The sequence below is a fragment of the Misgurnus anguillicaudatus genome, chromosome 2 (genome assembly GCF_027580225.2).
Source record: "Misgurnus anguillicaudatus chromosome 2, ASM2758022v2, whole genome shotgun sequence".
NCBI classification, from domain to species: domain Eukaryota; kingdom Metazoa; phylum Chordata; class Actinopteri; order Cypriniformes; family Cobitidae; genus Misgurnus; species Misgurnus anguillicaudatus.
This window is the reverse complement of record NC_073338.2, coordinates 44,646,325-44,668,384: the sequence shown is the minus strand read 5'-3', so window position 1 is coordinate 44,668,384 and position 22,060 is coordinate 44,646,325. Positions and strand designations below refer to the sequence as shown.

Sequence of the window (22,060 nt, the reverse complement as noted above, 5' to 3'; positions counted from 1 at the left end):
AAGAAATAAACTTTTATATGTTGTTTAAACACAATTGTGTTGCCTGTGTGTGTAAACAACCACCCTGTAACAATAAAAATCTGCCCATTAAACCTCAACAGTCTAATGCATGGGACATGTTCTGAGCAAACGGATGTCACTTTGTGCAGCCCCCCATAACCATTCAAAGACAAGGTCATAATTTCTCATTTAAATCTTATTTACATAATGAATTACTGCATGTTCAATGAAGTAAGGCAATTGTCTTATTAAAAGCTGTGTATGTTTTCAGTATAAATAACATTAAAGTCTGTAAGTATAAAAACTGAACTATACTTAAGGCTTTACACAGGCTGTGGTGTCAAAGGAGTGAAAATCCAGTCACCGTTTTTATTTCACTAAACGCCCCCTTTTTTACGTTGCTGTTTCTTGGTTTAGATTTCTTTAAAATGCAATGCCAATTCTGCATATATTAGCATCTAAAGCATGTTTGATATTTTTGCGTAGGACTGCCGTCAGTTTTCATTTATACTTGTGTCGTTGTTTGCATCGACGTGCAATTACACATGGAGATCTGAGCATGTTACACTTTCAAGGCAAAAGCAGAAGAAGAAGTAACAGCTTGTTTTGTACGTTGTTGGAGAAGCATCAGCAGTGACAGAGGTAAGCCTTGTGGTGCTTGATTTGTTAAATATCACTCCTCAACTTGACAATTGTTGTTTTTTTATCAATGCAAGTGGGTATGCGAGGAAATGCAATGCAAAGTTTTTGACCTGAGGGAGGGGTTCTAGCAGACCAATCACAGCGCTGGTCTGCATAGCATTGACGTGTTGTTACAATTTCTGAGAGGTGCATGTCAGGTTAGGCTAAAGGCTACTGTGTTCACACAAAAATAAACATTGATTCATTGTGCCCCTCCATTCATATAACAAACTAGAGTATTTTCCCACCTGTGTTTAGTCTTTGTGAGTTTCTGTATGAGACTGACATCTTGTGGACTTTATTATATGATTGACACACCTGTTTGCACACATTTCATAAACACAACCAGGAAATACTTGAGTTCAGGGAAAATGAAACTAAACCTGTTTTCCGGCTGTTGTGTGTTACGTCTTTCTGTCTTTCTGTTTGTATACGTTAAAATGGCAGAAGCCAGTATTTCTGTGGCCCAGGATCAGTTTATCTGTACAATCTGTCTGGATCTACTGAAGGATCCAGTGACCATTCCCTGTGGACACAGTTACTGTATGAGCTGTATTACAGACTACTGGGATCAGAAGAGAGTCTACAGCTGCCCTCAATGCAGACAGACCTTCACTACAAGACCTGTTTTAAATAAGAATGGGGTGTTGTCTCAGATGGTGGAGATACTGAAGAATACAAGACTCCAGACTGATCAACCTTCTCCCAGTTATGCTGGACCTGGAGATGTGAAGTGTGACGTCTGTACTGAGAAAAAACACAAAGCTGTCAAGTCCTGTCTGGTGTGTCTGAACTCTTACTGTCAAAATCATTTTAAACTTCATGAAGAACTTCAATCTGATAGACGACACAAAGTGATTGATGCCACTGGACGACTTCAGCAGATGATTTGCCCGAAACATGAGAAACTTTTAGAGATTTACTGTAAAACTGATCAGCTCTGTATATGTTATCTGTGCATGGTGGGGAATCATAAAAATCATGATACTATATCAGCCGAAGAAGATAGGACTGAGAAACAGGTAAGAGAATAAAGCAATGAGTGATTTTTAAATCAATCAAACTTTTTTAAAATAAAGCATAAGACGTCACGTTTTACCCATCACCCAAGGTTGGATTCGCAGAGTTTAACTAGTAAAAATGTTCACTCGAATGTACATTTTTTATTGTTTTTTTTCACATTCAATAGAAAGAACTGAAGGAGACACAGAGAAAATCCCAGCAGAGAATCCAGGAGAAAGAGAAGCAGCTTCAGGACCTAAGAGAGGCTGTGAAGACTCATAAGGTGAGTTTTGATCAGAAGAACAACTGCTGTCTGCTGTTTCAGATCTGTTTCAGACTCAGTTAAGACTCTCATCCAATCAGTCAGTGAGGAGTTCAGTGCTGGATGACTTTCACTGAAGTTCACTGTGTGTAACAGACTGTGTGATGTACCAGTAAGAGCTGAATGAATGCTGCTGATTCTAATGCTCCTCTCTCTGTGTGTCCTAACAGCGCTCTGCACAGACAGCAGTGGACGACACTGAGAGGAAATTTAATCAACTGATCCGATCCATTGAGAGAAGACGATCTGAGGTGACACAGCTGATCAGAGATCAGGAAAAGACTGCAGTGAGTCGAGCTGAGAGACTCTTGAAGCGACTGGAGCAGGAGATTGATGATCTGAGGAGGAGAGACGCTGAGCTGGAGCAGCTTTCACACACAGATGATCACATCCATTTCCTCCAGGTAACAGAGATCTGAAAAACACAACAGTGATCTTTAGGAAGTGAAAAGCATGTTTTACTGAGATTATATGAAATGTGTCAGTGTCATGAGTTTATGTTTGTGTTGTTTGTCTTTGTGTTTGTGTAGAGTTTTCAGTCTCTCTCTGTTCCTCCTGGATCTTCAGACTCACTCAGCATCACTGTCAGCTCTCTCATCTCTTTTGATGATGTAGGAAAATCTGTGTCTCATCTGAGAGAGAAACGGAAGGATTTCTGTAGAGAAGAGATAAAAAAGATATTTGATATAAGTAAAGCACCTATTTCTTTCTACAGTATTCTATGAGCAATAATCCAGCTACAAAGGCACACATCATATAATAACTATATTATATTTTGTAGAAATGCAAAATATAAATATTGCTGTTTTAATGTTTTTTAGTTACTCCTGAGCCCAAGACCAGGGAGGAGTTCCTAAAATGTGAGTCTCCAGCACTTCACTGTATAATGATAAATCAAACTGAATGTGCAGAATAAACAGAAACAACATTTGAAGAGTTTGGTTCCAAAACGCAATAAACGCCATTTTTGAAAAAAATGAGTTAATGCCAAAATCAGCATTATATCAGGTCAGTAGTTAAAAGTAAATTCTTAATTTTACGCAAAATCCAATATCCGCCGTGTTATTCTGTCATCTTTTCTCCCTTTTTTCCCAAAATGCGATAAAAGCCACTCCCCCTTTTTTACAGAATGCAATAAATCCCACAGCTCACCATTCACGCAATGTAAACAAACATGGCGGCGTGCTGAGTACATGGAGTCCTAGTTTTCCTCATCTACTTTGTGCTTTGTGATCAACAAACAAAACAAAATAATACTTTAATTGAAATGGTAAACCTGTAATGGTTTTTTGTGATGGGAAAGAAACGTAAGCCATCAACATCTAATAATTTCCGCGAGAGGCACTCGGGAGACGGGTGCTTGTTCTCCCGACAGCATCAAGCTTCTCATTCTAAAACATTGACCCCAGAGGATCTTATGAAAAACTTTCCATAATTTTACTCAAAGTCAACCAAAATCGAGCAGGACCAAAAACATTTTACAGCTGATCTCTGTGAAAGACGTTAAGCGAAGACGTCAAGTAACCGCAATGACAGTGATCTTAATATGACAAAGTAAGTGTTTTGATTAATAACATTAATGTTTATATTTTTAATTAGTGTGTACAACTAGTCAACTAAATGAATATAACATGGCAAAGATGAATGCACATTTATATAGGCTATTGATTCAATAGATTTATAGCATTTTGAATAAAAACTTGTCATGGATTTATTGCATTTTGTGGAAAAAATAATCCGTTTTTATAATAAATCTTTGAAAATCAACTTATGGATTTGAATTTTTTATGTGTTTATAACCTAAAGATGCTGTGTGAAAGTTTGTAACAGAAAATAGTTGTTTTCATCTTGTCACTTTCTTGGTATAGAAAACACGTTTTTACCAAAATTTGTCAAAATGGATTTATTGCGTTTTGGAACCAAACTCTTCATTTCTATGCTTGCCCACAGTGAAACATATCTGAGATCAAAAAGCTATTTATTTTCATTTTACATAAAAACAATGTTTCTATAAACACTAATTCCCTTTCAGTCGGTCACTACGACGTCACATCGTGACCGACGAATTGAGACTGTGACGAATTGGGAACCGCTTCGCGGGTGACCTATCTGCTTCGAGAAACCTTTAAAACGCCAATGAACTTGGCATGCAGATAATTGCATCTGCCGGCGCCGCCCCGTCGCACAGGTATTTAATAAGCGGCAGGTGCAGTTATCAAATCAGCTTTTTAGCTTCGAAAGCTGGCAGACTAAACTGCTCACGAGAAGCTGCTTTATCTCTCTTACCTGGAATAGATCTCTGCGTGCTAGTTGGTTGGGCGAAGGCACCACAGCGGGGCTCGCATAGTGTTTCCACCACCTTTTTGATCTTCGTGATCGCTTTCACTCTCTTTAGTTGAGTGTGTGCGTTCTCCTCCCTGTGTGCTTCATCAACTACACATCTGAAAGAGTGATTTCCCTAAAAGAGCTGCAGTTGAACTTGCGTCTTTTTAAAGACAGCCGTTCACTGCTCACAGGCGTTAAGCGTCTTTTTAAAGATGTCTTTCCGTCCATGTTCGACTTCTTGATGCGGCAAATATATACCCAAGAAAAGCGGCGGGTTGCGACCGATCCTGGATCTGCGCGTTCTGAATCGAGCACTTCACAAGATGCCGTTCAAAATGCTTACGCAGAAAACCATAGTTTAATGCATTCGCCCACAGGATTGGTTTGCAGCCATCAACCTGAAGGACGCGTACTTTCATGTCTCAATACTTCCCCGGCACAGGCCGTTTCTCCGCTTTGCGTTCGAGGGACGAGCATATCAGTACAAAGTCTTACCGCTCGGGCTCTCTCTCTCTCCCCAGAGGCTTTAAAGCCTCTAGGAGAGAGCGGTGTTCGCATCTTGGCATATCTCGACGATTGGCTCATTATAGCACAGTCGCGTCAAATGCTTTGCACTCATCTAGATCGGGTGCTCAAACACCTCGCCCGTTTCGGTCTTCAGGTCAACCGAGAGAAGAGCAAAATGTGCCCGACACAGAAGATCTCTTTTCTCGGCATGGAATTGGATTCGGTCAATCTTACAGCACGTCTCACGGAGGCGCGCGTTCAGTCGATTCTGGCTTGCTTGAATACGTTCTCGGGCAAGAATGCGGTCCCTCTGAAACAATTTCAGAAATTACTGGGGCATATGGCTGCAGCCGCGGCTGTAACACCGCTCGGTTTGCTGCATATGAGACCGCTTCAGCATTGGCTTCATGACCGAGTCCCGAGGAGAGCGTGGCTCACCGGCTTTCACCGTGTCACGATCACACCGAAATGCCGTCTCACTTTCACCCCGTGGTCAGACCCAGCGTTTCTCAGGGCGGGGGTGCCACTGAGACAGGTCTCCAGACATGCAATAGTATGCACAGATGCCTCCAACACGGGGTGGGGAGCCACGTATGGCGAGCTTGCAGCTTCAGGAGTATGGACATCACCCCAGCTGCATTGGCACATAAATTGCCGAGAACTGTGGGCTGTGTATCTTGCGCTCGTCCGCTTCAGCAGCGAGTTGAGAGGCAAAGATGTATTAGTTCGCACAGACAACATTGCGACTGTTGCGTATATCAATCGCCAAGGCGGAGTGCGCTCTCGTCACATGTCGCATCTCGTCCGCCATCTCCTTTTTTGGAGTCAGAAGAATCTGAGGTCTCTTCGTGCCATTCACATCCCGGGGTCGCTCAATGCAGCGGCAGACGCGCTTTCCCGAGCAGCGCGTCCCGGCGAGTGGCGACTCCACCCTCAGTCGGTCCAGCTGATTTGGAGACGTTTCGGCAGAGCGCAGATAGATCTGTTTGCATCTCCAGAAACAACACTGTCGCCTATTTTATTCACTGAACGAGGGATCACTCGGCGTGGATGCATTGGCGCACAGCTGGCCGAGAGGTCTTCGCAAATACGCATTTCCCCCAGTGTGCCTCATTGCACAGACATTGTGCAAAGTCAGGGAGGACGAGGAGAAAATTCTTTTAGTTGCTCCATATTGGGCCACCAGGAGTTGGTTTCCAGAGCTCACTCTCCTCGCGACAGCCCCTCCCTGGAGGATTCCCCTGAGGAGGGACCTTCTGTCTCAAGAAGGGGGCACATTATGGCACCCCCGTCCCGATCTGTGGAACCTCCATGTGTGGTCTCTGGTCGGGGCGCGGAGGTTGTAGGTGATTTACCCCAGGCGGTATCTAACACCATCGCTGCAGCGCGAGCGCCGTCTACGAGACAGGCGTATACGCTGAAATGGAACCTGTTTGTTGATTGGTGTACTTCTCAAAGAGAGGACCCACGAGAATGGTCGATCAGTATTGTGCTTTCATATCTCCAGCACCGCTTGGAGAAGAGGCTGTCACCATCTACTATTAAAGTAGATATCGCTGCAATATCCGTGCATCACGCACCCATAGACGGTAGATTTGTGGGTCAGCACGATCTGGTCATTAGGTTTTTAAGAGGTGCGCGGAGGCTGAATCCTTCGCGTCCTCCCTCTATTCCTCCTTGGGACCTGTCCATGGTGCTGAATGCCCTCCGGGACTGCCCGTTCGAGCCTCTGCAGACGCTGAGTGTCAAGTTTCTCACTATGAAAACTTTGATGCTCCTCGCACTGGCTTCTATTAAAAGGATAGGGGATCTTCATGCATTTTCGGTCAACGATTCGTGCCTTCAGTTCGGGCCGGCTGAATATAGCGTTACACTGAGACCCCGGCCGGGCTACGTGCCTAAAGTTCCCACCACTCCCTTTAGAAATCAGGTGGTGAACTTACAAGCTCTGCCTTTGGAAGAGGCAGACCCAGCTATGGCTTTATGTCCTGTACGTGCACTACGTGTGTATGTGGATCGCACTCAAAGCTTTCGGACCTCAGAACAGCTCTTTGTCTGTTACGGTGGTCAGCAGAAAGGGAAAGCTGTCACTAAACAGAGGATGTCTCATTGGATTGTAGACACAATCGCCCTGGCTTATGAGAAACAGGGCATTCCCTGCCCTTTTGGTTTGAGAGCCCATTCAACCAGAAGCGTGGCTTCATCTTGGGCTTTGGCTCGTGGTTCCTCGCTTTCAGATATTTGTAGAGCTGCTGGCTGGGCGACACCTAATACGTTCACTAGATTCTACAGTGTTTGTGTTGAGCCGGTATCCTCTCGAGTTCTCTCGTCAGATCAGTGAGAGCATCGAGGAACGGCTCCTGTGTCGGCTTGGAGCCTTTCTTTTTGGCTGCGCAGAAACCGCACCTTTATGGAAGGCCATTAAGGCAAAAACGTTACAAAAGATGTTTTTTGTCTTTTCCACCGCTTGGTGACCGATGTTGCGGAGCATCGGCTGCCAGCCTCTTACTAGATGTATTCTTGACTATCTGGGTGAGGCTAGCGCCACATTGCGCCCCCTAGTGGTTTCTTTGTGAGTATTTCCGTGGAAAGTTTATGATTTACCACGTTTCCCTTAGCGGAGTTCGTTCCGCGCCTCTCTAGTGTTCCTAAGAGAGTGTATTTTTATAGACCTCGTGTCTTTTTATCCATCACCTTAGTGGTAGACCCTTAGAGGGTTTTCTTTCCGCAGCGATCTTAGTTCCGCCTGACGAGTTCGCTTCCCAGTTCGCCTAGTCACTGTCGTGGGTTAAGGAACAAGTAGTGACCGGCCTCTGCTTCAACCCCATTTCCGTTCCCTTAAAGAGGAGAGTCGGAGGGTTTACGCAGGCACTGGAAGGGTCAGCCTCAGTGGCGCTTTGGTAGGGATTCCCAATTCGTCGGTCACGACGTGACGTCGTAGTGACCGACTGAAAGGGAACGTCTCGGTTACATATGTAACCCTCGTTCCCTGAAGGAAGGGAACGGAGACGTCACGTCCCGTAGCCACAATTTGCTGTTCCACTGCTGATATCGGCCGGACATTTTTCTTTCTGTCCAGCTTTCTCAGCAAAAAATAGCTGATTTGATAACTGCACCTGCCGCTTATTAAATACCTGTGCGGCGGGGCAGCGCCGGCAGATGCAATTATCTGCATGCCAAGTTCATTGGCGTTTTAAAGGTTTCTCGAAGCAGATAGGTCACCGGCGAAGCGGTTCCCAATTCGTCACAGTCTCAATTCGTCGGTCACGACGTGACGTCTTCGTTCCCTTCCTTCAGGGAACGAGGGTTACATATGTAACTGAGACGTTCTTTAAACTTTGGGACTTCGACAATGAATATCATGTTTACACTTCACAAACAACACACACATGATTATAATCAATATAACATACATTCTGTTAACTGTAAATAAGTTTGATTTTAATGATTGAAATTAACATTTTCTAATTTATTTTCCTCCATCAGATTATCATCACTTCACTGCAGATCCAAACACAGCACATAAACGTCTCTGTCTGTCTGAGGGGAACAGAGTGATTACTTACACTAAAACGCAGCTGTATCATGATCATCCAGACAGATTTGATGGTTGTGCTCAGGTGTTGTGTATTGAGAGTGTGAGTGGACGCTGTTACTGGGAGGTTGAGTGGAGTGGTCAGGTGAATATATCAGTGTCATATAAGGGCATAAACAGAAAGGGAGGTTATGAGTGTGTGTTTGGACGTAATGATCAGTCCTTGACTTTGTACTGCTCTGACTCCAGTTGTTCATTCAGTCACAATAACATTCATACTGAATTCCCTGAAGTGTCCAGATCTTCTAGAATAGGTGTTTATGTGGATCACAGTGCAGGATCTCTGTCCTTCTACAGCGTCTCTGACACAATGACCCTCATCCACAGAGTCAACACCACATTCACTAAACCTCTCTATCCTGGGTTTAGAGTTTTTTTTGGATCAGTAAAACTGTGTGATCCAACAATATACAGTCATGTGAAAATAGTAGGACAGCCTTTGGAAGCCTGCACTGTAAAATGTAAGAAGTTGAGTTTACTTAAAAAAGTGAGGAAACCGATTGCCTCATAATTTTAAGTAAGTTACTTTATTGCTTTTAAGTTGGCAAAACTTTATATTATTTGTAGCTTAAACGTATTCATCAAGTAAGGTAGAGTATTCATTTTAAGTTGTCAAAACTTAACAGTACAAGTAGACTAAACTTATGAATCAAGTAAAGTTAAGTACTCTTTACTTAAAATCATTAGTTGAGATAACTTCTTTTTATTGTTCACTTTACTTGTAAATATAAGGAAACCGATTGTAAGTAAGCTGAACTAAAAAAAAAGAGTAAAGCCAAAAAGCAACAAAATGAGGTTTAAAAAATTATTTTAAACATGTTAACAGTGTACAAAGTAAAAGATTTTTACACACACACACACACACACACACACACACACACACACACACACATACACACACACACACACACACACACACACACACACACACACACACACACACACACACACCAGAAAGGGGTTTGTGTTCAGTCACCCATCAATCTGGATACTTGAAATGCAACAATAGACCTAAGACAGTCTTGTTTCTGTTATTACAAACACATTGAACACACCTTGACAAACAAATTCAAAACAAGGTTTTTTTAGTGACTGCAGTTTTGGTTTTGTATCCAGGTTGGCATGTGACTGATAAAAAAACCCACAAATTGCATCAACAGACCTACAGTACAGTAACAGTCTTGTTTCTGCCATCAGAAACACGCAAAATACATCTTAACTAAAACATCAAAGTTTTGCAGCAATTAAAGTTGAGTTTTTCTGGAACTTGTATCCAGGTTGACGAAAAATAAAAAAACCAAAATGCAACAGATCTACAGTAACACGGACTTGTTTCACACAAAACCAGTGGTGGACGAATTACACAAATCATGTACTTGAGTAAAAGTAAAGATACCCAGGGTAAAATATTACTCAAGTAAAAGTAGAAGTACTTGCTTAAAATTTTTACTTGAGTAAAAGTACAAAAGTACCTGCCTCAAAATGTACTTAAGTACAAAAGTACTGTGATTTATAATGGCCGTATTATTTTTGTCACAAAACTCAAATTATGTGAAAAAACACTTGGCTCACCAATCTATTAATAGGAAGGCATTAATTAATCAGACACTGATGTCTATTAAAATTATCATTAGCCTAAAACCTTAAAGCCAAAAAAATTCCTTTAGCACCAAATGAAATAAAAGGATATGAGAGCAGTAAGTCTCATTTCAAGATTTATTTGTTAAATTATTTAACAGTTTAAGGGGCAGTTTCCCGGACAGAGATTAGACCAGTCCTAGACTAAAATAAATGAAAGAGCTGTCCAAACTGAAAACAACTTACACTTACATATCTTAAAATACATCAGGGCCCTTTATTTTACTTCAAAATGCACACAGGTAACGTTTTTAGTAAGGCATGTTTGTTAAAACTAGTTATATTTCCTAGTTAAACTACGGCCTAGTCCTGGTTTAAGCTAATCCCTGTCCGGGAAACCACCCCTAAGTGTAGTAAAAACTTGAATTAAGCACAGGTTCACAGGAGTTTTCTTTTACTATCTGTTGGTTGATGGAGCCTCCTCACTTTCCAGGTTTCTTTTCCTTGATGATTTTACAGTAACATACCTTTTAATGTTGGCTACCATGCTTTCTCTGCAAAAGAAAAGATTTAAACATTAAATACATATCTAGAAATCAGTCTCCCTTCCTTTAACAAATAAAATAAGCCTTACAAAGTATAATTTCAGAAACATTTCATATGCTTTAGCATGTCATATGTATTGTAATACATAAATAAATGTATTAATATATTTTGGAAGCAAAACTTTTGAAAATAACAATCTCAGTTAATAGGGAGCCCTCCAATCCACCTGCCTGTTTAAGCATCATACACTGCATGGCTAGTCAAAATGTCATTTATATTTTACAACAGTGTTGATAGCGATTGATTGTCATTTCACAATAACAGATCACTAAGCTTCAAATACAATAAACTTAAGTGAAACAGGTAACTAATTATACAGCGAACTATCCGGCTAAAAATAGTTAATAACAGCCTGCATAGCTAACTTGCTTAAAATTCTTTCATGATAACGTCGTATATATTTTAACTACACAATGAAACAGTTTTCTGCAAGCTACTGTTAAGATTGCTCATTTAAAAATATAACCAGAATAAAAATGGCTTACCTCTACGCGTTTCCTTAGATTTGAAGGAGTGTTCTTGTTAAAAGAAATAGCACAGTTTCAATGCAGGCAGAGAAGACACAAAGGACTCGTTCTTTTATTCAAGGACTTTAAAAACTCGCGTAAATAAGGCCATTGTTGTTGTGGCGGGTCAAGTTATTTCCTCCGTTGTTCGTGAATGCGGATTTATTCTCCAAACGATACGCTGACTGCTGCACTTGCGTATCTTACGTGAACCAGCGCGGCAACCAAAACAAGTTTAAAACAAAGCGCATGCTGTACCCTGATTGGTGGTTTGACGTGTCACGCGTGCATCTTATTATTTTTTTTGTGCAGCTGTAGTTTGTCCAGTTAAGTATTTTTATCCACTGATAAATAAAAAGGAACGACCGAATTTTCAAAATGTAGTTGAGTAAAAAGTAAGATATTTGACTTTAAAATGTAGTAAAGTAAAAGTAAAAGTCTCCCAAAATAAAAGTACTTGAGTAAAGTACAGATACGCAAAAAAACTACTTAAGTACAGTAACGAATTACATTTACTTCGTTACTGTCCACCACTGCACAAAACACACTACTTCACATTAGTATGTTTTGTAGTGATGGCAGTTTTGACTTTAGTGATTTGTGCCCCAGGGAAAGAAAAACCCTGTGAATCAACTCAAAATAAGCTGTGAAGAGGTACTCCATATTTAAAACAACGATCAGTCCAAAATCTAAACACATGGCATGTGATACTTTCTCAAGTCCATCCATGGCTGTGATACCCTACCAAATAATTGCTGTAAACCATGTGGAGAAATGTGTCTGTCCTCCGGCACCAGACTGAGAATTCCTATTGATAGTTGAGGTGGGTCACCATCACAGTCCTAATAAGATAGAAACGCAATATTAATATACATTCTCATAATACAAATCCAAAGTGGATGTATCTTTTAAAAATTTAAACTGTTCAAGGTGATGTTACTAGTTTTTGAAGTGACACTTAAATTTGTAACAGTGCTTCGGTTGGAATTGCCAATAATAATTTGGACTTTCAGCAGAAGCTTCTTTCCTGGTGGTGCAAAAACATCCTTGGAAAATATTTAATGAATAATATCTTGTTAGAAAACTCTTCTATAGGTAAGGTATATTGTATAGGCAGCAGGTTGTTTTTACAGAAATAATCCCCAACAGTGTGATCAGGACTCTGTGTCAAGCAGAGGGTCTTGTATCAAACTGAAGGGGCTTATTTCACGATAACAACCTGCTGTCTGTGCATTATCCCACTTATTATGTGGCTATTTTACTCATAAGGTAAGCAACATTAAATATTTATTTGAACTATTTTATTAGCTTATTTTTAACAAATACAGGAAAACCTGTTTATTTTCAGTTTTAAGACAAGACGTTCAAATGTCACAAACACACTATTTGGTTTAATCATTTGTAACTGTAACATCATATGTTATTAAAAGACATTTGATTTAATTTTGTGTATTATTAAACTGTACCTGTCAAAATTATTTCCAGCATACGGGTTACAGCGTGTTTAAGCGGTTCTAATCTGTTTTGAATACATCTGAATGTAGTTGAAAGTGGACAGCTCAAAACGGGTGACACAATGTTAACACCTGTATTAAGCTTTGTTCACTCATAATGCGATCAACCAAAACCTATAGTGTCATGTTGATGTATTCACAGCATTTATCAGAAGTTATCGATTCTCTTAATTGACGGAATAACTCAATGGCGGGGAAAGAGTTCAAAACTACAATACAAATTTCTTGCTAGAAATGCAACCAAAAGTAAAAATATTACTTTATTTACATTAAATGTGTGCTCAGTTGCTTTCTTGGCCACCATTTTATTTTATCGAACTCAACCAGGCTCGACTAATCCTGAGCATGCTCACGCATAGAATTGTGGGACAAAAGGATGTGCCTTGGTGCCTTTAATTATCTTCTATTTACACATTATTTCTTTAATAATGCTAATATAATGCTAAAACAAAAATTAGGACATCTCATATTGATTAAACGAGAAGAATACTAACCATGCTTGTTTTCAGGAAGTCTGTAGTGTCTTCCGCAAGAAGGCTAGCAAGACGACGGAGAACTACCGTCCACCGAGCAGTAACATCAGTGATGTTCTGACGAATAATACATAAAACATTGAGATCAACAGTGAGAACAGATTACTTAAAAGTTAGCATATGGACTTAAACTATTTAAAACAAACAAACAAAAATACTTACTATAAGATACTAAAGAGAGCTTTTGCTTGAGCACCTGCCCTTTTTATTCCTGGAGAGAAAGTGCCCTTTTTTTCCTGGGGTGCTTTTTAAAAAAAAAAAAGATCTTTATTCATATAACAACTGATGTCTGTCTGTTTTTTACTTGTTGCTTATTTAATTTAACATTAATTTATTCAGGAATCATTTAAATGAGATTTAAACTCTTATATAAAGAAAAATAGCGCTATTTGTGGCACACAAACGGTTAACAGATGAGTCCTGCCTCCAAAATGCACATCGCTAATATGATTGGCTTTACCTTTCCTTAGTCCCGCCTCTCTAACTTATTTCGCTTTATGATTGGCTTGTCTACACTCGTGCTGCATCATTCGCGCTTCAAGCGCCAAAGCTGAGCCTGAACGAGACGCGATCATGTGCATGATTATGCAGGCAGCTACCGGTAAGTTTTTTTTTGTGAATTGGCAGCTACCAGTAAGTGCGTGAGGAAGAAAGCATTCTTATATTAACAGTTTTATGCACAAAATATGGGACACGTTGTTACACATAACGATTCAGGGACATTGTTTTCCATGACAATCCCATATTAACCTGAAGAGTTGCAAACGTGTAGCAGTGTAGTGTATGTAGTTTAAACAGACTGCTCATAAAATAATAAAGCACAAACAATAAAATAATTGCTAACTACAGTAGTAAGCTTTTTTGTTTGCGTTTTTTGTAATGGCTGTTAAATAAGTATAATGTGTTAAACTGGAGTGCTGTAGTAGATTGGGAAAAAATCTGATGGTTCAGTATTTTACTTGCCCAGTCTGAATTTTCACTGACATCACAAAAAAGTAAAATATAAAATAAAATAGGCCTAATCTATATTTGTTGTTTCTAACATGTGTAACCCTAATAAATATGAAACCTAAGATTAAAGGTGCCATAGGATGTGTTGTCATAATATGTTAAATTGTTCTTTGACAATTACATAGAAGGTATGTTGCTTTATTAAGTGCAAAAATTATCCAGAAACGTTTTTACATGTGTATTTACAACCCTAGAATTTGTCATTTTAATTAAATGGTCTATTTTTGCCCTATTTGAAAGGGTCATGAATAATAATGTTGAGCTCTGCTCTGATTGCTCTGCTCTGAGGCTCATGCCAGAAGCTCATATTAGTAAACATACCTTATATTTTGAGCCCTTATCAGACAAAAATACATTTTGAGTAACAACTAATCAGCTAAACGCTAGCATATGATATAGCATTTATTGGCATGTAGCGCTAACTCAGCAGTTACAACTCTGTTATTAGCATTTTAACAAATTTGTAATTAATATGTAATTTAATGTTTTCAAAACATGCACATTGTGTAATGGCTTCCTTTGCTGCTCTATAAACCTAGACTACTAAGGAGACCATGGTGGCTGTGTGAACTGATTATTTCGTAGACATCTTTTGAAAATTAAACAATTGCGTGAGTTTGAGGAAGATACAATTAATTAACTTTTTTAAATAATTTTTTAAAAAAGGAACTCAGAATTGTGTTAATATATATACTTTTTGTTAAAAAAAAAAGAAAAAAATACATAATTATGAAAGGTGCCCTTTATTTCACTTGAGCCCCTGCCCCTTAAAATGTCTGTGCACGTCCCTGGATGAGAACAATTCTTGCTTGAGGTTTTTGCTTGCGACTTGGTTGTACTCCACAGTAACGTTACTATATGAAAGAAGGATAACAAAAGAAACAACATATCAAGATTTAAAAAGTTTTTACATGCCCTAAATAAAATGTGTGTTAATTTCCTGACTTTCCATGAAGTGTATGCGCTCTCTTCAAAGAAACAAGCTCCTGCTAAATCATAATAATATAAAATTAACATAGTATATTGATTGATAGATACTAAAAAGCAATTGTAAAAACAACATTTTTAGCATTCACTATATAAACTTAAAACTTTTTATACAGCACATCTCTTATTTAATGTAACTTGGCATTTTAAGGTCTCCAGAGGTGGGTAGAAACATGCTTACTGCATTACATTGACTTGAGTAACAATTTTGAAAGCACCTACTTTAAAGGTGCTATTTTACCTTTTATAAGCAATTCTAAGCATTTTCATGTAGTTTATTATTATAAACCACACCAACACGAATTATAAACTTACTACTTAAGCAGTTTTTCCATTGCATACTTTTACTTTTACTCAAGCAGTTATTACTATAAGGCTTAACTTTAACTAACTTTTTATATAATTACATTTTTACTCAATCTACCTCTGCATATTAGTTACTTATGTCTGTTGAACGAAAATATGTTTATCTTTAAACATACATGATTAGCAGTTGTTGGATTGCTAATTGTGATCAAATAGCATGCATCAGTTTTATTATTACTGACAAAATATTACTGTTTACAAACTGTGGTTGTAATATTGCGATAAAAATGTAGCAATTAAAAAAAATTAAAAACGATATATAAGCACAAACTTACCTCCTCATGCTCTTATCCGACCATGTGCTGTTGTCGTCTTCTTCAGTTAACCACTCAGTTAAGCCACCACTTACTCCTTTGGAGCATTACTGCCACCATCAAGTCCATCAAGTTGACTTGAGTTTGCATAGAAAAAAAGTTGGTATTACTTAGTTAAACTAAGTAAGGTTAACAAACTTAATTAAATAAGTTAAGTTTACTTAATCTTTTTAGTAAGCTCAGCTATTACATTTTACAGTGTGTGTGTTTTTTTTAATATTTGAATATATGGATATTTAATATCTATGTAAAGCAATACTGAGATATTTATGAAATATAGTAAAACGATTAAAACAGAAGATAAGACTTTCTAAAACTTTCTTTAAAATCTGTTTAAAAAACAACAATTTGTGGTGAGAAGAACTTAGGACAACCCAAAAATTATTCCTACTTGCCCTATTTAAATCTCATGTCACAGGGTGACTTTTATAGAGCGGAACCAAAATTGGCGAAACTTGGTTCCGCTCGAAGATGGGGTTTCCGCCCAGGCTGCATTTAACGACACCCAGTTCTTCCTGGTTTCCAGGGCAACATAATCGGGGCTTTACGAGCCACAGGTGTGAAGAATTGAGCAAGCGAAGTGTGATTGGAGGCTGTGTGAGAGGGAGACAAATAAATAGCTCTGCAGGAACACAAAGGGGAGCGCTTGACACGAGAAGGATCGACACGGGGAAAGGTCCTTTGCCAAAGGCAGAACAAAGACACGCACCTTTTGAAGAGCCCGAAGGCTCTGTTGATCCGGGCTGCGCTGGGAAAGCAGGCGGAAAGAGGACAGAGCCACAGGAGGCGAAAGGAAGGCAAGCCGTGGATCTTTTAAAGGATCGCCCCAAGAGTTGGTGCTTAGAGTGCGTTTGAAGCGCTGAGTTTGTGCTCGTCCGGTACACCGTTGGTGGCTGTTTATGTTCTCTCTCTCTCTCATAGACTGAAGTGGATTGCAATGAAGATTTAGTGAACCTTATTGGTTGAAAGACGATCAGAGTACGACATTTATGGAGAAGAATAAAGGAGGAAGGAAACGTATCGTGTTTTGCAACATAAACAAAGGCGGACCGCTGTAAGTATTAACTCCTGTATTAAAAGGAAGTGGAAAACTAACCTGTGAATTTATTGAGTACCTCCAGGAGAAGGAGGGCGGCCCTACCCCTGACCCAGCGTGGTAGGTGAGCCGCAGGAACGTTCCATCTAAGCAGCCACAGCAGCAGAATAAAATATCCAGGCCGTATTATCATCTCCCCCATCCAACCCAAGCGAAGTGGAGGACGTCGGGCGTCTCTTTGTGTACACCTGTAGTGTGGTGGGTGAGTCCTTGTATTTTGAAAACCTTTCACGTTGAAGTGGTGCTGTGTATTTGCTGTGGGTTGCTGTGCAAGTGCTGTGTGTCTCGTCAGACTTAACCCCGCATCATCCATTTCATTGAGGAAGAGACGGAGAGGCTAACGGTCCTAGGAAGAACCATCTATCATACGCTGTGTGAGGTTTGTAGTGTAAAGTGACGGTGTGGGCCTCTGGAAGCCGCCCCCGTCTGTATATCAGCAGATTTCGGAGAACGGCGGTGAAGATTTGGAAGCTGGCAGTGTGTGTGAGTACAACTACGGGCCTTTTGCATTGATACCTTACCTGTGTATATTCCCTTGTTGCAAAGTTAGAGGCGAAGGAGTTCCGCCGCCCCGTGGTCTCTAGGAAAAGGGCGCCCCTGTCCGGTATTCGATCGCCCTACGGGTAGTGAGGATAGGGCAGCGCTCGACCCGGTGAGACGGTGTGACATTTCGCCCCTCTGCCGACCAGCGAACTCGCCGAGAGGGTCTTGCCCCCGGCGCCTTCTGGGAAATCATCGCCTGTTTGACCTTCTGTGTAGGCCAGCCATCGTAAGCCCGCCCCGTTACATTGTCGATCCATCCCTGTCATTGGAACGCAGTATAGCGAGCTGTGGAAAAGCTGCACTTACCAGGAGCTGTAACCAGCGGAGAGGTGAGAAATAACCAAGTCAGAAATAACCGTGTCTTTGTGTCCCAGCCGCTGCCTGTGGAGAAAGAGAGAACGAGAGTGAACGTTAGGAGAACGGACTGAGGACAATTATACTTACCAAGAGCTGTAAACAGCGGAGAGGTGAGAAACAACCAAGTCAGAAATAACCGTGTCTTTGTGTCCCAGCTGCTGCCTGTGGAGGAAAAGAGAAAGAGAGTGAGAACAACATGAAAAGGAACTGTGTGCCAACCCAGCCTGTGAAGAAAAACGCGAGCCTGAAGAGGCCGTTATTTTAAGCTCCCCCCCTTCTCCCTTCCCTATTTATTATTTTAAGTAAATTAAATAAAGTGTATTTTAATATTATGCTTACCTTGTGTGTCTGGTCATTGGGGTGGCTTTGGGAACCTCCTCGAGGTGGAAAAAGGGGCGTGACCTTATTAACATCTGGGTCCACCCCTACCTGTGACACTCACACATTTAATTTGGTGTCCTCTTGTTTGTTGAAGTGAGAGTGAACACCACGGTGAGATCAAAAGAGCTATCTGAGGTCTTGTCCACGTGGACACAGTATTTTTATAACCGTGACTTTTTTACGCATTTTGGCTGTTCATCTACACAGAAATGCAGTATCAGGTCACTGAAACCGAACATTTTTGAAAAAAACTGCCAGCGTGAGGATCCTCAGAAACGGCGGTTGCAGTGTTGTCGTGCAGACCTTAAAACAGGGTTTTTTGCTTCTGATTAAGGCTTTTGATTGGCCACCATGGCTTAACATTTAGGGTTATATCACCGCCTACTGGTGTGGCATGCTCTTGACAGCACATGATAGCGCATTTTTGCGTTTTCTTGTAGGCAATAGAGATTTCTTTTAAATCGAGCATGTGTGGACGGGATTCTTTTAAACTGCAGGAGGAAAAACGTCTCGGTTACATAGGTAACCACAGTTCCCTGATAGAGGGAACGAGACGTTGTGTCGATGACGTATGGGGTGTGCTCTGGTGTCTAAAACGGCAATGAAATTGCAATGAAATTGTGGGAATGGTATTTGCATTCCAGTCTCCGCCCACAATTACATGTATAAAAGGAGATGATATACATTCATTAATTCGCTTGTGTCTGAGGAGCTCGATGAGGCTCAGCAGAATGAGCAGTGTTGTGGCACGGCGGACACAATGTCTCATTCCCTCAATCAGGGAACCGTGGTTACATACATAACCAAGACACATAACCAAGACATTTCCTTTCTGTCATTCACTCAATGTTGTGTCAATGACAACAGTATGGGGTCCCTATGTGAAACGCCACAACTCTGTCCATGTGCCAAAGATACATGGTATAGAAAAGGGTCACTACAGAGACCATACCTCACCCAGTTGGGGAGCCTGTATGGAAATAGACCATGGCCTCACCTGTTGGGAAGAATCACGTCAAAAAATGTATTGCATACTCATAGAGTGGATGAGACACTTGAAGCGGGTATACTGCTGGGGAACACTATCCATGTGAGATAGTGGAGACAAAAAAGCCGGGCATGAATCCCAGTACTGTACTGGCATCATTCAGAAAATACTGAACCGATAAAGACTACTCCCAGTCTATATCAAGAATGCCGTTGATGGGAAAGGTACCAACCTATTCGATAGAAGGGTATGTTGTAGAGGTCTACACAGAAGACCCCAAGACCTGGGACCCGACCCGAGACCCGTACGGGTTCGGGTCTATATTTTAAATTATCAGCCGGGTCGGGTCTCAATCTATTACTTCGGGTCCCGGGTCTGTTTAACATTGTGGGTAATATCCGAGGTCGATCGGACTCGGAGAACACACACTCACATTTAAATAAAATTTTTCAAAAACAGCAACAAAAACTTAGATGAAATGTCGCATACATTTTTTCTATGACGCTAAAATTGCGTTAAAAAGTTTATATTTGGTTGCTCCAACCAGGCAGCTAACGCGCATGCGCTCTTGTAATGTTTCTCTGGCTACCAGTCAGGAGCTTCTGCAGTGAGACGCAATGACTTTACCTTTGACAATTGGTTCTTTTATTAAGAAGGCGGGACCTATTCCGCCGTACCGCGCATTTTGCACTGACTTCTCTCATTTTTATAATAATATTATAAATTGACCATCTTGTTGTTATATCTAAAGTTTTCGCGATCTGCTCAAAGAGCACAGAGATTATAGCAAAGAAGTAAAGCTAACGAAAGCAGCCATGGCACTGAACGAGCAATCGTTATTATAATCCAAATGGGCAAACATTATTAAGCAAGTTGACCCGATACACAACAAATGACTGTAAAGTGGACTTTTAAAGCTGGAATCATTAAACATTTCAATCGTCAAGAGAGGAATAACATGATGGAACTTTCTTGGAAATAAGGATTGTGCATCACGCAGTCAGGTACAAGGAGGGAGAAAACTTCTATGGGTAAGACAAAAAGTTTAATTTTTGCTACTTGTTTATTGACTTATTAATAACATTTAGCTAAAGAATATTTGCCGGTCGGGTCGGGTCTGTGTCTTACCGGACGGGTTCGGGTCCAGATTTTTAAAAAATAGACGGGTCCGGGTCGGTTCCGGGTCCAGCTTTCAAAACAACAGGCGGGTCCGGGTCGGTTCAGTGTAGCACATTTACGGGTCTGATCGGGCTCGGGTAGGAATTTTTGGACCCGTGTAGACCTCTAGTATGTTGGTATAGGAACCTACTCACCTAAAGAGGGGAGAGGGTGCTAGGCAAGCGAAATGCCTAGTCAGTCACCGGGCTAGTTGTTGGTACCCTGGAGGACCAGGGCTGACACTGCAATGGCGTGACCTGTCGTGAGAGCCTGTTGGCTGCACGATTGAGGTCGCCCGGGATGTAAGTGGCTCTCAGAGACCTGAGTCTCTGATGACTCCACAGCAGGAGGTGTCGGGAGATATGCAATGTGAACGTAGGCCACCTTAGAGCTTAGATTCTCTGCCCGAGCCCGGACTCGACCCGACAACCATCCTTAGGCTGGTTCGGGTCGGGCCCTTGATAAAGCATGCCACATGTTATGTGCCGCGTCTCATCCATTCGCACTAGCAGTCTCGCACGCCTGACGCATTACACCTGCTGTGCGTGCTGTACTATTACTATCAGCTAAAGTGCAACACGGAGCTTGAAGAAGCAAAGAAAAAATAAAACAGGAGAATTAACTTTGAGCAAGTTTGGAGGAAAATCATAGGTATGAAAACATTATGTTTCTTCATTCGGAATTTCAGATCCATTTAAGATCCATTCAATTATTTCTGAATAAACAAACAACGCTGTTTACATGCTTCTTCCTTGTCGTATTATTCATTAAGATAATAATTAATAAATGCATGCACAAATATGAACTTGATAAATGTTACAGATATGTTTTACTATGCACAAACAACAAATGCCTTTCAACTTACATGTGCAAATTTTGGAATTAAATGAATGTTCTGCAGTCTGTAGCCTATGAATTTTAGCCATTAAATAAGCACATTTAGTTTCAAGTTTAAGTTTCGAATAAATATTTTGTTTAAAGTGAATTTCATTTAGTATAAATTTTATCTTAACTTATAAATTTTTCAACAACCAATTGCCTGGGTTTAATACATAAAAAGCACTATAGCAGACAATCTGTTTTCATTTATACTTTTGTGTCGTCGTCAGCAACTTGTTGTGTATGATTTGAAAAGAATAAACAGCGACTTTTGTTGCAGTTTGAGTTAAATCACTCCTCAACTTGGCCATTCTTTGTTTTCACTGTCACAAATGAAAATACCTATGATGACGCAGTTTTTTTACCTGTTGGGACGTGTTCTGGTGGATAAATTACAGCACTTGACGTCCACATAGACTGACGCGCTGTTAAATTTTTTTTATGAGTTGCACATCAGGCTAGGCAGAGCTACTTACAGGCTATGGATAGCCTACGCACAGGCTACGGATAGCCTACACTTTACACCATTTAAAACTCGTAACACACGCTCTCACTGAATTTACAAATGCACATCTTGCTTGCTTACACAAATATTATGTTGAAATAACAATGTTGAAGTTATATTATTAATAATTAATCTTGAAGAATATTTGATTGAATGCTGAATGTTGTGCTTGTTCAATTTAATAAAATTAAAACCTTAATTATGATAATTCAAATAATTGAATATTTAATATTGAGTGGATTTATTTATTTATAACGGTTATAACGTCCCACATATTAAAAATGGTCGGGTTTAAATCTGGCTTGG

The 22,060-nt window shown here is 40.4% G+C and overlaps 1 protein-coding gene across 1 annotated transcript; it reads left to right on the top strand.

Annotated features, from left to right (window-relative positions):
* Nucleotides 1-1,121: 1,121 nt before the first annotated feature.
* LOC141351470 (tripartite motif-containing protein 16-like) lies at nt 1,122-10,198 on the top strand. Its single transcript, XM_073858335.1, has 6 exons — nt 1,122-1,703; nt 1,871-1,966; nt 2,176-2,409; nt 2,536-2,695; nt 2,827-2,865; nt 8,324-10,198. The coding sequence occupies exons 1-6, from the start codon at nt 1,122-1,124 to the stop codon at nt 8,941-8,943; spliced, it is 1,731 nt and encodes a 576-aa protein (XP_073714436.1). The 3' UTR covers nt 8,944-10,198.
* Nucleotides 10,199-22,060: the final 11,862 nt, after the last annotated feature.